The sequence below is a fragment of the Mesoplodon bidens genome, assembly GCF_964165515.1.
Source record: "Mesoplodon bidens genome assembly, chromosome: 4".
NCBI classification, from domain to species: domain Eukaryota; kingdom Metazoa; phylum Chordata; class Mammalia; order Artiodactyla; family Ziphiidae; genus Mesoplodon; species Mesoplodon bidens.
Window position 1 is genome coordinate 149634365 of NC_138160.1, and position 17360 is coordinate 149651724.

Here is a 17360-nt window from a genome sequence, read left to right on the forward strand (position 1 = left end):
CGTCTCCTCCTCCACCCCTGACCCGCCGCGCAGGCCTCGCCGAGCTGGGCCGCCGCGTGCCCACGGCCGGGAAGCCGGGGGTCCCTGGTGGGGGGGGGCGACCCCCACGACGAGGGAAACTCTTGCCGCCGGCTGTCAGAAGCCCACCCCGGAGCGGCCGGCCGGGGTGCCTCCTGGGGGGCGGGGCGATGCCGCCTGGTGCCCGCTGAGGCCCCACCATGGCCCACTCGCTGACCTGGGGCTGCTGCCCCTGGTGCCTGACCGAGGACGAGAAGTCGGCGGCCCGGATCGACCAGGAAATCAACAAGATCCTCCTGGAGCAGAAGAAGCGGGACCGAGGGGAACTGAAGCTGCTGCTGCTCGGTGAGTCCGCGGCCACCCCGGGCGGGACAGCCTGGGAGCCCACTTTCAGGATGAGTCGACTGAGGCCCGGTTCCTAGTCCCAAGGGGTGAGCTGTGGGCCCGTCCCGCGGCCCGGCCGTCTCCTGGGCATCTGCAAGAGCACAGGTGGTTTGGCTGGGCGGCCTGGCTTCTGTCACAGGAAGGGAATGAGCCGCAGAGCCCGGGGAGCTCCAGCCTCGCCCTCCGAGACCCTCCCGTCCCTCTGGAGCGCTGGGTCTGTTCTGGTGGTTTATCAGCACGAGTCGTGTGGGCAGAGAGAGCATTGCCACGTGCCTCTGATTGATTGATTGATTGATCAGTTCATTCATTCAAGACGTCCTGAGTAATTCCTGGGGGCACAGCGGCAGAGGAGGTGGAGTGTGTCCCTGCCTCTGGGGACCTCAGCTTCCGGTGGGGGACACAGATGTTAAGCCCCAAGACTAATAAGCAGGTAAAATAATTTCCTGCCGCAGGAAGAGCAGGAGGAAAATAGAACAGGTTGAGGGAGTGGGGGTGACTTGGGTGTGGTGGATTGGAAGCCTCTGAGACCTCATGTCTTCTTGTCCACGTGTGTCCACTCCCCCAGCTACCTTGCCCTGTGTATGACCCTGCTGGCCTAAGCCCAGGGATGCCAGCCTTGGAGGGTCTCCTGGGACTGTCTGAGCCCTGAGCGAGGGCTGGGGAAGTGTTCCAAAGTCCCATCTGCCTGTCCTGGGGCAAAGAGCCTGGTCATCTGGATGGCCGTCCTCTCTCTTCTCTTGCTTAGTGAGAAAGGGCAGCCCTGAGGGGTGGAGAGAGAGGAGAGGGTGGGGGCATGGGACCCCAGTGAAGCTGTCTGAGCCTGGAAGGTTTTAATTAAGAATTTAATTTCATAGCTATCTCTAGTCACTTTCTGTAATAGCTAGGCTAGTATATATATGTTATTTACTACTTTTTAATAAATAGGGCTATTTAGGCTACTTCTTCTCGAGTGAGCTTTGGTTATTGGTATCTTCCAAAGAGTTTGTCCATTTCTTCGAAGTTGTCAAATGTATAGGCATAAGGTTGTTTATAACATTCCCTTGTCATCCTTTCATGTCTGTGGGATTTGTAGTGATGTCTCCTTTTTCATTCTTTGTCTTTGCTCCATTTTTCTTGACCTATTGGGCTAGGGGTTTGGCAGTGTTAGTGATACTTCCTTGCACATCTCAGGTTTTCTTTAACCGCACCTCAGGACCTTTGCACTTGCCATTCTCCCTGCCAAGGGCTCTCAGCCCCCAAGCCTTTGCATGGTTGGTGCTCTCACTCCTTTCACTCAAGGCAGGTCTCAGCTCAAGTGTCACTTCCTCAGAGAAGTCTTCCCTGATTTCCCGGGCTTCAAAGTCAGCCCCATCTTTCTTTCTCACCCGATTTTCTTCATACTACTCACTCGCTGACGCTCTCTCAGGTGTTTTCTTGTTTCCTTGTTTATTGTCTGTCTCTCCAGTTACACAGCAAGCAACACAGAGGTGAGGAGCATGTCCATCTTATTCACTCCTGTGTCCCCAGCTTCTATTTCAGGAGTACAGTGACCTGACGTAGAGCAGATACCTGATGCATGATTTATAAATGAGTGAATGAATGAATGAATGAATGAATCCTGTTTCAGGGGTGATTTTCCCCAGAGCTGTACCATATCGTCCTGGAGCTGGGAAAGTCCCTTGCCCCACTGACCACTGCACAGCCAGTCCCAAATCAGGAAGCCACTTCTGCTGGTAGGGGTGGGAGAGGGGAGAGGGGAGGTTGTCCACGTGCCCAAGCACAGATGGTGGCCCTATGGACAGCCGGCTGGACTGTGGTTTCAACACCCCTATCCAAGCCCTGAGGGCTGCTTCCACACCTGCCCTCCTTAAAAACAGGAATTGAATCCAAAAGTTATTTTTCTTTTCTGGGAGGTGGCTGACCCTTTGGAGGAAGAAGGCCAAGGGGCTGGGGGTCTGTCGCTGACAGGAAGTGGTCACCACGTTGAGGAGGGGGAAGACTCAGAATAAGGCAATTAAAGGAGCCACAGCTCTGTCCATACTATGTGAGGTAGGAGCCACCCCAGATGGGGAAACCGAGGCCCAGAGAGGTGAAGCGACCTGCCCAAGGTCACACAACCAGGATCAGAACCTAGAATTCTGGTTCCACAGTCCACGCTCTTGACTGCCCTGTGAACGTGCCTCTACAGAACCCCAGTGACAGATGGGGAAACTGAGGCCCAGGGCGGCGGCAGGATGGGTCTGGGGTCTGCAGCCAGTTTTGAGGCAGAGCTGGGCAAAGAAGGTGAGCTGTCTGCTCTCAGGGAGCTCCCTGTGTCCCAGTGGCCCAGTTTCCTGGGGGAGGACGGCGGGGCTGGGACAGCCATCACCCATGGAAGGAGCTGCACAGCGTCTCGCGATGCCTGGGGCCTGGCACGGCTCCTGGCCTCTGTGAGTTTCTACTTCCTCACCCATTCCCAGAAGGAAGCAATCACTTCCCGTCTGGGCTGTGAGCACGCGCTAGGTGGAAACAGCTCTCCCCGCAGCCCCCAACCCCATGTGGGGGGCTTTCTGAACCACATCAGGAGGGGGAGCAGAGAGGCTCCTGATTCCTCAGTGGCTCCAGGACAGTCACAGTTGCAAAGGTGGAGTTTTTCAGACTTCAGGTTGTGAGCCACTTGTGAGTCACAAAACCCAAGCTGTGGGTGGCAACCAGGATATATTTTTTTCTTTAATGAAACAGAAGAGGAAAAAAAAAAAAAAAGAAATCGGTGCATCTCAACAAAATTAACTGTTGCAGACTTCCCTGGTGGTGCAGTGGTTAAGTATCCGCCTGCCAATGCAGGGGACACAGGTTTGAGCCCTGGTCCAGGAAGGTCCCACATGCCGTGGAGCAACTAAGCCCGTGCGCCACAACTACTGAGCCCACGTGCCACAACTACTGAGCCTGTGCTCTAGAGCCTGCGAGCCACAACTCCTGAGCCCATGTGCCACAATTACTGAAGCCAGCATTCCCAGAGCCTGTGCTCTGCAACAAGAGAAGCCACCGCAGTGAGAAGACTGCGCACCGCAATGAAGAGTAGCCTCCGCTCGCTGCAACTAGAGAAAGCCTGCACGCAGCAACAAAGACCCAACGCAGCCAAAAATAAATAAATAAAAAAAAATTAACTGTTTCTTGGTGAGATCTTTCTTTGTTCTCCACACTTTTGGGGGCAACCCAGAGGAAGGTCAAAGGGTGCAGCCCCCTGCCGTAGGTCTCACCGCCGTCTTGGCAGCACCCAGAGGAGCCAACGAGCTTCCGAGCATCTGTAGAAACATCACGTGAACTGATACTTTGATGAAGGTGAAGGATCCACAAGGGCTTGTGTTTAGTCCTCTGCTTTTCCAGTACCTGTGTGACCCTGGGAAAGTCATTTCACCTCTCTGAGCCCCCACGTCTCCACTGAGAATGGGAAAACAGTGGGAATCTTAGTGACGATAATTCAGGCAGTGCTTGGGTAACTTCCCGGAATGATTATTAAAAAGCCCGTGAGCTCTGGACTCAGAACCGGGTTTGAGTCCCAGTTTGGCCACCCACCAGCTGCATGACCCAACCGATCTGGGACTCAGTTTCCCCACGTGAAATGTGGAGCCAAGAGCTGTTCCTCTTGTGGGCTCGGGCAAGCTGGTGCGTGTGGACCCCCCCGACACCCTAGGAGGACAGTGGGGCTTACGGTACCTCTTCCACCTCCAAATAGCAGAAGCTCCGGAGACCAGCCCATCTCCCCAGGTTTCCCAGTGGGAGGTGAGGCTGTGGGTTTATCTCACTGACTGTGATAGTCAGAGGTTCTACTGCAGGAATATTTATTGAGTTTGCTGTATCCCCATCCTGAAATACAAGGAATCTGAGACACACGTGGCTCCTTACTGAAGCATTTCAGATTGTGGAACTGTGGGGCGTTTTTTGTTTGTTTGTTTGCAGGAAACTTTTTATTTTGGAATCATTTTCGAAGGACAGAAATGTGCAAAGATAGTCCGGAGAGTTCCCGTCTCCTCCTAAACAGCTTCCTCTCGTGGTGACATCTTACATAAGTTCCGTGTGCTCATCGCAGCTGAGATATTAATGTGGGAACCGTACCATTACATTTCTGTTAACTAAACTCCAGATTTAGATTTCACTGGTTTTTCCACTACGGCCCCTTTTCTGTTCCAGCCTCCAACGCAGCATCTCACATGGCATTTGAGGGTTTTTTTTTTTTTAATAAGTTTATTTATTTTATTTTTGGCTGTGTTGGGTCTTCGTTGCTGCATGCAGGCTTTCTCTAGTTGCGGCAAGCAGGGGCTACTCTTCATTGAGGTGCACGGGCTTCTCATTGCGGTGGCTTCTCTTGTTGCAGAACATGGGCTCTAGGCGCATGGGTTTCAGTAGTTGTGGCACACGGGCTCAGTAGTTGTGGCGCACGGGCTTAGTGGCTCCACAGCATGTGGGATCTTCCCAGACCCAGGCTCGAACCCATGTCCCATACATTGGCAGGCGGATTCTTAACCACTGCACCACCAGGGAGCCCTTGAGGGTTTTTTTTTTCCCTTTCTTAACTTTTCATTTTGAAATACTTTCAGAGTTATAAAAAAGTTGCACCAGGGCTTCCCTGGTGGTGCAGTGGTTGAGAGTCCGCCTGCCGATGCAGGGGACGCGGGTTTGTGCCCTGGTCCGGGAAGATCCCACGTGCCGCAGAGCGGCTGGGCCCGTGAGCCGTGGCCGCTGAGCCTGCGCTCCACAGCGGGAGAGGCCACAACAGTGAGAGGCCCGTGCACCGCAAAAAAAAAAAAAAAAAAAAGTTGCACCAGATTCTTCTGCAAATGTTAACATTTTATCACATGCCCTTTATCCCATCCCATCCTGCTCTCTCTCTCTCTCTCTCTCTCTCTCTCTATATATATATATATATATATGTATACACACACATTATATATAAGTATATGTGTATATACTTATAATTTACATAATGCATAGCTATAGTTTATTTGTTATACATTTATATATTATATTTAATACGTACGTATTCATTGTTCTCGGAACCGTTTGCGAGTAAAGTTGCAGCCCTGACACCTTTCCCCCCCCAGATACTTCAATGGATTTAAGTCCCACTGAAAAGCAAAGACCCCCCCAGGGCAATGGTGAGCAGGCGATGAGTGTGATGCAATCCCATCACCATCACGTCCCGAATCCCGTCACCATCACGTCCCGCTGGCATTCCCAGTTTCCCCATGAATGTCCTTTAGGGCATAGGAAAAGAGTCACTTTTCTATGGATCTCGAGTGCAGCGATGTCGCTGGGTCCTGCCCTCACTGCCTTCAGAATTGCTGGGACTGGGAGGGGACGAGAGCCCCCCAGGGGCGGTACAACAGAGTTCCACCCCGTCTTCTGCCGCTTCCTACACTCCCCGCCTCTTCCCTGCTGTGTTTCCGCTGCTCCAGCTTCCTCTTTCTGGCTCCAGCCAGGGCACCCCTTCCCTTTTTGCTGCTGGTCCCAGTTCCTCCTGCACGAGTCCCCTTCCCCATCCCTGGAGGGACCCCACACCAGTGTCGCCCAGGAGCCGGCAGGGTGACAAGGTGTTGGAGGTGGTTCCCGGCCCCGCACCTCCTGCCTGGCTATCATGCCCATTTCACAGATGAGAAAACAGAGGCTCAGACAGCAGGGAGCCAGGCCTTGCTCTTTGAGCTTCCAAAGTTTCTAGTGTTATTATCCCAGACCCATGACCGGCCTTTTGATGTGCGACCGTGCACTCAGAAGGGCCCTGTGGTTTCATCCAGCACTTGGCCCTGGAGATTCTGTAGGTGAGCCGGCAAGGAACCCTCTCCCCACTCTGGTCCATCAGCGAGGTCGTGTGTATTCTGTCTCCCAAATATCTTGTGCATATGTCTTCTTCTCTCTAGCTCCACGCGGCCACCTGGGTCCAGCCTGGACCAGAACAGTCCCATCTGGCTGGGTTCACCCCTCCCCAACCTGCCCTCCCCTGCACAGCCCACAAGGCCCTGCATGACCTGCCCCGTCCCCTCCCTGCCATCCTCTCCTCCCTCTCTCCCCCTCGATCACTCTGCCCCAGACACACAGGCCTCCTGGCTGTTCCTCCAACATGCCAGGCATGGTCCTGCCCCAGGACCTTTGCATGTGCTGTGCCTGCTGTTGGGAACGCTATTCCCCTTTCTCTTCTAATGAATTCTGTCATCTGCCAGGTCTCAGATGAGATGTCACCTCCTCAGTGAAGCCCTCCTAGATTACCCAGCCTAACTCAAAGCCCCCTTCTCCTTAGAACCCCTTCCACAATCATAATTTCACCTCCCCCTCTCTCCCCCTCACTCACTCAGCTCCAAGCACACAGGCCTCCTCGCTATTTCTCCAACACACCAGGCCTGGTCCTGCCCCAGGGCCTTTGCACATGCTGTGTCCACTGCCTGGTGCTCCCTCCTCCAGATCTTGGCACGAGAGCAACCTTCCCAGCCTTCAGATCTCGACGCCAATGTCACCTCCACTGAGAAGCCTTCCGTGACACTTAGCTGTAGTAGTCACTTAATCACTCTTTATCTATTTATCTTATTGTATTTCCTTCACAAAACTTTCTCTACCTGAAATTATTATAGCGAATAATAATAATAGTAATTATAATCATGGTAAAGACTACTGTTGCTAATAATAGTGGACAGGAATGTAACTCTTACTATGTCAAAGCACACTCTAGGCCAGGGGTCCACAGACTTTTTCTGTAAGGGGCCAGATGGTAAATCTTTCCAGCTTTGCAAGCCAGAGGGTCTCTGACTACTCAGCACTGCAGCTGTCCCGAGAAACCAACCCTAGATAATTTGTATACAACCAGGCATGGCCATGTGCCAATAAAACTTTATTGACCGACCCTGAAACCTGAATTTCATGTCATTTTCAGGTGTCACCAAAAAGGAATCTTTGGATTCCTTTCAACCATTAAAAAATGCAAAAACTGTAACCATTACAAAAATGTAAAAACTGTAAGGGTGAAAAAAATTAGAAATATAAAAACCATGCAAACTGTAAAAATTTGCTAGCCATGCAAAAACAGGCAGCTGTCAGGAATTCCTTGGTGGTCCAGTGGTTAGGACTCAGCACTTTCACTGCAGGGGACCCCGGTTCCATCCCTGGTCGGGGAACTTAGATCCCACAAGCTGCGTGGTGTGGCAAAAAAACAAAAACAAAAACACAAAACAAAAGGAAACCCCCAAAATAAAAATAAAAACAGTGGCCGGCAGGCCATGGTTTGCTGCCCCTCCTGGGACAAACTTTTAATGAACTAGTTTACCCCTCACGTCCACCCAGCAAAGCACGTTTCACAGGTGGGGAAACCGAGACACAGAGCCATGAAGCTGCTTGCCCAGGATCACAGAGCAGGGGTTCGAACCCTAGTGGCGGGAGGTGGCGGGTGTCGGGAGCCCCGGAGGGCTGAGCTGACCGCAGAGTCGTCTCCCCAGGCCCTGGCGAGAGCGGGAAGAGCACATTCATCAAGCAGATGCGCATCATCCACGGGGCGGGCTACTCGGAGGAGGACCGCAAGAGCTTCCGGACCCTGGTCTACCAGAACATCTTCGTGTCCATGCAGACCATGATTGAGGCTATGGAACGGCTGCAGATCCCCTTCTGCTGGCCCGAGAGCAAGGTGAGCATCCCGGGTCTCGCCACATGGGCGCCACACTGGGAGGGGGTTCCTTAGGACTTCAGGGAGGGACTGTGTCCCCTCATATCCCCTAAGTCCTTGTGAAGAACCACCTCCTCCAAGGTTTCCTGGGATCCTGGTCTGCATTCCAGGCAGCTCAGCACCAGCAGGTCCCCCCACTGACCTCACAGGTTCCCCGTGGACCCCCAGGGCTCAGCCATCTCTCCCTTGGACCCTATGATGCCTGGTAGGAGTCCTGAGTCAGCAGGCGTTTTGTTCTAGAAATATTAGTACGGTGGACTGGTTCCTGAGCCCTGCCCTACCCTGCTGGGGGGAGGGGTGCTACGCAGACCGTGTGTCACATCACCCTTCTCTTTAACATTTTTATTTTATTGTGTGAAGAACACTCAACATGAAATCTATTCTCTTAGCAAATTTTAAGCGCACGATGCAGTAACTGCAGACACAGTGTCATCAGGGAGAGCTCTAGAATGTATTCCCCTTGCCTAAGGGAAACTTTATTCATAGCAACCCCAGCTCCCTTCCCCTAGCCCATTCTACTCTCTGTGTCCGTGAACTTGCCTCTTCCAGATGCCTCATATAAGTGGGATCGTGCAGGATCTGTCCTTCTGTGCTTGTGTTATTTCACTTAATATGGTGTCTTCAAGGTTCATCCACATTGTCCCCTGTTGCAAAATTTCCTTCTTTTTTTCCTTTTTTTGCGGTACGCGGGCCTCTCACCGCTGCGGCCTCTCCCGTTGCGGAGCACAGGCTCCGGACGCGCAGGCTCAGAGGCCATGGCTCACGGGCCCAGCCGCTCCACGGCACGTGGGATCCTCCCGGACCAGGGCACGAACCCGTGTCCCCTGCATCGGCAGGCAGACTCTCAACCACTGCGCCAACCAGGGAAGCCCAGAATTTCCTTCTTTTTAAAGGCTGAATAGTATTCGAGATGTATCTATCTTTATCCATTCATCCATCGATGGACATTTAGGTTCTTTCCACATCTTGGCTGCTGTAAATAACACTGCAGTGAACCTGGGTGTACAGATATCTTTTCAAGATCCCAGTTTCAGTTCTTTTGGGTAAATACCCCAGGAGTGGAATTGCTGAATCATAGAGTAGCTCTATTTTTAAAAATTATTTATTTATTTGCCATGTCACATGGCTTGTGAGATCTTAGTTCCCCGACCAGAGATGGAACTCGGACCCTCAGCAGTGAAAGCGTGGAGTCCTAACCACTGGACCGCCAGGGAATTCCCAGTAGCTCTATTTTTAATTTTGGTGGGGACCTCCATACCATTTTCCACAGTGGCTGTACCGGATTGCATCCCCCCAGCAGTGTATGAGGGTTCCAACCCCCAAGACCCCAGGGCTGGTTCTTTCTGAGGCCTCTCTCCTTGGCTCGTAGACGGCTGTCTTCTCCCTGTGTCCTCACAGGGTCATCCTTCTGTGTGTGTCTGTGTCCCAATCTCCTCTTCTTACAAGGACACCAGTCACACTGGATCAGGGCCACCCTCATGACCTCATTGTAACTTCATTACCTCTGTAAAGACCCTATCTTCAGACATGAACAACAGGAGCGCCTGCTTCCGGTGCAAAGAAAGGAGGACAGATACAGCAGAGGTTACTGCCCCAGTCAGGGTCCCCCAGAACTGGCGCCCTGCACGCAAGCAAGCAGTTCCCTGCTGGCCCCTCGCGCGCCGCTGTGCGCTCTGCCTGTGCCCACCCTCGGTGAATGGACATCGGGACAAAAGGGGGTGGAGACGTCAGGAGGGCAACCCGCCCTGCCCGGCTGCTCTGACACGCCCCTGTCCGTCCATCCGTCCCTCCCCAGCACCGGGCCAACCTGATCATGAGCCAGGACCCCTACAAGGTGACCACCTTCGAGAAGCACTACGCCGTGGCCATGCAGTGGTTGTGGAGGGACTCCGGCATCCGCGCCTGCTACGAGCGCCGGCGCGATTTCCACCTGCTTGACTCGGCAGTGTAGTGAGTCTGGGGTCAGCGGGGACGGGCGCGGGGTCGGGGTGCCCAGCGCGAGGTGGTGCCGAGGCGGAGCCAGAGGAGACCCTGACCCAGGGATCGGAGCCGGCAGAGGGGCCTCAAGCTGGCCGGCTCCCACTGCTGGGAATGCTGTGGGTGGTCTTGCCCTGGGGTGAGGCCGTCCCTGGGGTGCCACTGCTCCCCAGGTGACACAGCTCCTGGGGTGCACTGTTCCTGGGGTGACATCATTCCTGGGGTGACACCATTTCTGGGGTGACGCTGTTCATCATCACGCAGTGAAGCTGTCCTGGGTACGACGCTGGGTGTCTAGTGCTCCAGGCTATCACTGTTCTTGGGGCAGTGACACACCTGGGGTGACAGTTTTCCCAGGGTGACGCCTGCGCCAGTGAGACTGTCCTTGGGGTCACGCTGCTGAGGGTGAAGCTGCTTCTCCCCGTGCTCCCATGGCCTTGGGCTGTGCTCCTGAGCCACCTGGGACCCCAGAGATCCTGCCCCCTCCGGGGGCTCTCTTTCCCCCAGCAAGGTCCTCACCAGGCCCTGGGTGGGGGGCCTGAGAAGCAAAGGGAGGTTTCAAGGCCAAGACTCAGGGCTTCTGGCTCTACAGCTACCTGTCAAATCTGGACCGCATCATGGAGGAGGGCTACATCCCTACCTCGCAGGACGTGCTCCGCACCCGCATGCCCACCACCGGCATCAACGAGTACTGCTTCTCCGTGCAGAAAACCAACCTGCGGTGAGCGCATAGCCTGGTGGGTGGGGAAGGCTCCTGTTGGAGGGGCAAAGGAACTGGGGCACTGAGGGATGAGTAGGAGTTTCCTAGTCTCAGCCCACAAAGGGGCTGCCAGGCTGAAGGAGGCAAGGCTGGACACAGACACCTCCAGCCCCTCCATGGAATCAGGACTGGGACCTGAGGGAGCCCAGACTGAGCCCCCAGAGCTCTGGGAGGGTAAGTCTTCCTGGAGGAGGGGACATTGGTATTAGGGCATTGAAGAATGTATAGGAGTTCACTAGAGCTAGGAGGTGATGGGAAGGAAGAGACAGAGACTGTGCAGTCAGGGCTAGACCAGAGGGATTGATTTGGGGCTGGGGAAGCTCACCCTCTGAGCTTCCCCAACCCCAAATGAGGGGTGAAGCTGGAGGTCAGGAGACTCAGGAGAAGGCAGGAGTCATGGTTCAGGCAAAAAGGGTTGGGGAGTGCCCGGGAAGTGGCCTTGGGGATGGAAATGAGGGGACGGTGCGAGAATGCTTTCTGATGTAGAATGGGCAGGACTAGATGAGCATGGGAATTAGAGCAGAGAGTCAAAAGTGACTCCCTATGGGTTTCCCATCAAGGTGACAGAGTAGCTTGTGGAGCCACAGTGGTGGTGGTGGGATGGGAGGTGTTAGAATAGATGATGAACTCATTTGGGGCAGGTTGGGTCTGAGGGGTCTGGGGCATCTGGGAGGTGGCTGGGCGCACACAGGCCTGAGCTGGAAGCCAGAGGTGTGGGTGGCCAGTGCAGCAAAGGCTGGTCCATGCAGAGTCATGGTCAGTGTCAAAGGCCAAGGAGAGGACAGGAAGACTACAGTGAGAGAAGCGACTTCTGGGATTGGCCTTTAGAGGATCCTCAGGGACCTTAGTGGCCTTTAGAGAATCTTCAGTGACCTTAGGCAGGGACCTGTGGAGGGTGCAGGGTGACGCTTGAGACCCTTCAGTGTTCAACCCACCCGTGTTGATCCCTTGTTTCCCTGAACACCCGCCTCGCCCGGCCCCATGTTGTTCTGGCCTCTGCAATAGTCCTTAGCGGGAAGGTTCATAATTCATCTGTTTGCGTTGGGTCTCCTCCACTAGATGGAAAGACCCTCAAAGTTAGGGGCTGAGTTCGATTCTCTTGCTTCACTGGTCATGATCAGCTGAAGGTCAGAGTGGAAGTTCGGAAATGTGAGTGGATGGTTGGAAAGATGGATGGATGGGTGGATGGGTGGATGGATGCATGGATGGGTAGGTGGGTGGATAGATGGATCAATGGATGGGTATATGGGTGGGTGGGTGTATGTGTGTATGAATGGGTGAATGGATAGATAGATAGACAGATGGATGGATTGATGGGTGGATGGATGGGTGGGTATGTGGACGTATGGACAAATAGGTAGGTGGGTGGGTGATTGGTTGGATGTATGAATAGATGGATGGGTGAGTTGGTAAAAGTTTAGGAGTAAAAGTAGTGGTTGGGGAAGTTCAGAAGGAAGGCTGGGCTGAGGAGGGGAATTATCAGATGGGGAAACTTGAGTCCGTTCTTAGGCCAAAGGTGAGGGCTCAGAGGAAACTGAGACTCCGAGCTGGGAGGCTGGCAGGTAGCATACCCCACACCTATCTCAACCATCGGAGCCCCAGTCTCAACCGCTGCATCACACATCCCGCTCTGGATACGGGGTTTGAGGGAATCTGAGGATCATGAGAAAGGCTGGTTTCAGTAATCAGGAGCTGCAGGCATCAGCCTGGATTTTCCTCCTGTACAGCAGGGCAAGTCTCTTCTTGCTCTGAGGCTTCTGGCATTTCCTTCCAGCTGCCTGAGTAATGGTCCCATCCCTGGGGAAATGACACAGGACTTGTTATCAGTAACCCACATTTCTTAGAAGAGAGAACAGGAAGGCAGGAGGGCCCAGGCTTTTGCTGTGGTGTGTGTGTGGGTGGAGGCGAACCCTTGCCCTGGGCCACACACAGAGGGGATGGCGTTTGCCCATCTGTGTGGCCACTGGACACTCCCATGGTCAGCCAGAACACAGCTGATGGGAAACTGAGTTCTGGAGACGATCTGCAATTTCCCTCTTGTCACCCAGCCAGAACCAGGGCAGACTGAGGGCAACCAGCTGTCTTCTACCATGGGGTAGAAATCAGGCAGCCCAATGTAGTAGAAGCTCCATGGGGTAGAAATCAGGCAGCCCAGTGTAGTAGAAGCTCCATGGGGTAGAAATCAGGCAGCCCAGTGTAGTAGAAGCTCTAGAAAGTCCCCTCTCTCCCTATACCTCAGTTTCCTCATCCGTAAAATGGGCATAATAGCGATACTTGCTCCATGGGGTGAAATGCTGTAACACACAAGGTGGCTGGCATCTATTCTTGTTGCTATTAATATTGCTCATGGCATGTACCAGCCATGACTGGGGTCTGGCCGCCTCGTCACGGGGGTCCCGATTAGGCCTGAACTCTGAAAGGGAGTTGTTCCCGGTAAGGATCGTGGACGTCGGGGGCCAGAAGTCAGAACGCAAGAAGTGGATCCACTGCTTCGAGAATGTGATCGCCATCATCTACCTGGCCTCGCTGAGTGAATACGACCAGTGTCTGGAGGAAAACAACCAAGAGGTGAGGGGCCATGATGGATGCAGGGGCACCATTTCCCCTGCTTTTCTTACCCCCATCTTGGCCTGGGGACCCACAGCTGAGCAGGCACTCTTGAGTGGGGCTTTGTGTGTCTGGTGTGGCTTTGAGCTTCACCGTCCACTCTTTTGTGGTCAGACCATTGAACCCCAACACACAGATCTATAAGCATTTGTGAGGCCAGGACCCTGACACACACACACACACGCACACGCACACGCACACACACACAGAGTCGGACACTCGTGCCTCAAGACACACATACCCCCCCGCAACCCCCCGAAGCACAATGTAAGCTGTCCTGGGAATGTGGGTCATGGGGACGATGTCCTGCTTTTACTCAGAATTCTTCTCCTTTTCGTGAACTCTTCTCCCAATTAACCCCCGGCGTGAAGGTCAGGCACATTATCATCTCTGACATGTGCACTTTTCAGGGTTAAATTTTCCCATAGACAGTTTCGGAATCCAAGGTTCAGATGTTATAATTTCGACTTTCAAACTAAATCAGATAGAATCAATTTGAGGCCATTCTGACACAGATCTTGCTCCAGTCCAGCCACACGAGATGTCCTAGTTTGCTAGGGCTGCTGTGATGAAGTACCACAAACTGGGAGGTGGTGGGCATGGGGGTGGGGGAGAGCTGAAACAACAGAAGTGTATCGTCTCATAGTCCTGGAGGCCAGAAATCTGAGGTCAGGGTGTCAGTGGGGCTGGTTCCCTGTGAAGGAGAATCTGTTCCAGGCTCTCCCAGCTTCTGGTGGCCACTGGCAATCTTTGGCGTCCCTTAGCTTATAGACACATCACCCCATTTTACCTCCATCTTCACGTGGCCATCTCCTTGTGTCTTAATTCCCCTTTTTATAAGGATACCAGACATTGGACTTAGGGCCCACCCTACTCCAGTGTGACCGATTCTTAACTAATTACATCTTCAAAGACCCTATTTCCAAATAAGGTCTCATTCTGAAGTTCCAGGTAGACATGAATTTTGGGGGTGAGGGGAACACTACCCAAACCAGTAGAGGCACAAAACCATCTCGGGCATACATAGGCAGCTGGCCACACCACCCTCAGACCCAGCTGGGCGGGAATTGGGGAGCCTCAAGCTGCTGGATGGGGGGCCAACAGCCCCATCTTTACGTGGGGAGAGGGCTCCTGTTTGGGCCGAGCTGGCCATCTGGATCAATGACCTGCTTGTGCCCCCCAACCCAGAACCGAATGAAGGAGAGCCTGGCCCTGTTTGGCACCATCCTGGAACTGCCCTGGTTCAAAAGCACTTCCGTCATCCTCTTCCTCAACAAAACCGACATCCTGGAGGAGAAGATCCCCACCTCCCACCTGGCTACCTACTTCCCCAGTTTCCGGGGTGAGTGGTTCTAGAACTTTCTATACCCTTCACTTCCCAAAAGCAGCTCCTAAGAGAGATGCTGGTCCAGGTCCTACCCCAGCCTAGAGCCAGTGGGGTTTCAAATGCAATGGGACAGGCCTGAGTTCCAGACCCATCTCTGTCCTCTGACCAAGCTCTCTGAGTCTCAGCTTCCCCCTCTGTAGAATGGGGATAAACTAACAGAAGCCTTCATACTGGATGCTGAAAACAGCAGAAAAATTTCCCCTCACAGTTCAGTAGGCCAGAAGTCTGAAATCAAGGTGTCAGCAGGGCTGGTTCCTTCTGGAGGCTCCAGGGGAGAATCTGTTCCAGGCCTCTCTCCTAGCTTCTGGTGGTCACCTGCAATCCTTGGCATTCCTTGACTTGTAGATGCATGTCTCCAATCTCTGCCTCTGTCACCACATGACTTTGTCTCTGGTTGTCTCTTGTCTTCTTATAAGGACACCAGTCATTCATTCATATATATGTATGAATATATATATTAATATTCATATATATATATATATATGAATGCAAGATGGGGGGGGAATCGCATGTGTGCCTCACCAGGATGGCTATCCTTCCCCCCTCTCTCTCAGCCTCGCTTTCCCCATTTGCACCTCCCCAGGATGTCTTTCTCTGCAGTTCCAGGCTCCCATCCCCCCAGCTCCAAGCCCAGCCAAGAGAGAGGGTCTCTCTTTAACACAGTTCTGCCCAAAGTCCCAGAGACTAGTGTCATTGGTCCATTCCAGGTCATGTGACCTGCATGAACACATACCTGATGCTCCTATTGGCTGGGCCTGAGTCATGTGACCAGCCAGAAAGGCAAAAGATGGCGGTGGCCGGCAGGCACTTTGGTGGGTGGTCCCTGCAGCCCTGCTGCTGCCCATATTGGGGACAGGGTCTCCAGAGCCCACCTTGGTCCCAGGAGGGAGAGGCTCCCACCTGCCCCATGAGCCGTGTGCCCTGACTGCCCACCCCTGTCCCCAGGCCCGAAGCAGGACACGGAGGCAGCCAAGAAGTTCATCCTGGACATGTACACCAGCATGTACACCAGCTGTGTGGACGGCGCAGACGGGGGCAGGAAGGGCTCGCGCTCCCGCCGCCTCTTCAGCCACTACACGTGCGCTACGGACACACAGAACATCCGCAAGGTCTTCAAGGACGTGCGGGACTCAGTCCTGGCCCGCTACCTGGACGAGATCAACCTGCTGTGACCTAGGCCCAACGCTCCGGACTCAGACCCGCACGTGGCAGGCGGGACCTGCGGGTGGTGGGTGCAGGGTGGGCCGGCACTCAGCAAACCCAGGTGCCCCTTGTCGCTCCAGCCCCAGGGCCAGGTGGCAGAAGGGCCACGAGTGAGCCGGGGTGGAAGGCCGATCGGCGCCTCCTCCTTTCTCCGCGCCTCAGCAGGACAGCCTCCGTGTCTTCCTTTCCTCGACTCACTGTATCTCCTTGGAGAGGGAGCACAATGGCCTTTAGGGAGGCTGGGGTGCAGGAAAAGGTGAAAAGAGCAGGGGATCCAGGACTTGGGTGGATGGGGTTCTCTCAGGACCCCCACCTCCAGGTATGTCCCCCCTTGGGCAGGGGTCTGGGACCCTTTTGGGGGTGATGCACCAGCCCCGGGACAGGGGAGTGGTCCTTCATGCCGAGGGACGCGGACACTGGCGCCCCCTATCGGAAAGGAGCCGCATCCCAGCCTGAGGTCTGCGTAGCTCAGGGACTTGGTTTTCTTACGAGAAAGAGAAGCCCGGAAAACGCCGCCGTATCAGAGCCTCGTGGCTCGAAGTGTGTCCTGCCCCAGTTTTCAGATGAAGGAAACCGAGGTCTACAGGCATCCCCCTCCCCCCTTCCTTATCAGGCTGGGGGCCGGGTGTGCTGCATCTTACAACCTTCTGTATTTATTCCCTCACCTTCTGCGGGGCCCCTTGAAGGGTGGACCTTAAAGAAATGACATTCTGGAGAACTTTGATTTCTTAGGGGCGTCCTGTTTAACAACCAACCCCTTGCCCCGCGCGGTCCCACCTCAGGTCGTATGTCCCGGGCAGGGTAGCAACATGGCAAAGGAAGGAAAAAGTTCTACTTGTTGTCCACCCACTTGTGTAGGGCATGGTACACAGAGCTGTGTAGGACTGCGTGCACTTTGAGCCAAGAAGTGGAGTTCAACCTCTCTCCCTGGCCCCGGGGACATTTGAGCTGACCTTCTGTTGCTACTCACCCAAAATTCTAGCAGCAGCCACCACCTATCCCTGATGGAGATGATGACTCCACTTACTCCAGATCCTGGTCTCCCACCATCCTCAGGGCAGGCCCATGTAGCACCAACCCCATCACCCCCATTTTACAGATGGGGAAACCGAGGCACAGAGAAACTGAATAATTTGATTTAGGCTAAACACCTGGGTGGTGGCCAAGCCAAGATTCTATTATTCATTCAAGAGGTTTTTTGTTTTGTTTTACTTTTTAAAAAATAAACTTTAATTTTTAGAATAGTCTTAGGTTTATAGAAAAATTGCAAATACAGAGGGTTGCCCTATGAAACCACACCTGATTTCCTGTATTATTAATATATTAATATGGTAGGGTTTTTTTCCATTAATTAACCAATATTG

The 17360-nt window shown here is 53.8% G+C and overlaps 1 protein-coding gene across 1 annotated transcript; it reads left to right on the forward strand.

Moving 5' to 3' along the window:
- Window positions 1-218: 218 nt before the first annotated feature.
- GNA15 (G protein subunit alpha 15) lies at window positions 219-16590 on the forward strand (the record flags this gene model as incomplete). Its single annotated transcript, XM_081231761.1, has 7 exons — window positions 219-363; window positions 7839-8023; window positions 9858-10012; window positions 10632-10760; window positions 13238-13367; window positions 14595-14748; window positions 15739-16590. The coding sequence occupies 7 exons, from the start codon at window positions 219-221 to the stop codon at window positions 15963-15965; spliced, it is 1125 nt and encodes a 374-aa protein (XP_081087887.1). The 3' UTR covers window positions 15966-16590.
- Window positions 16591-17360: the final 770 nt, after the last annotated feature.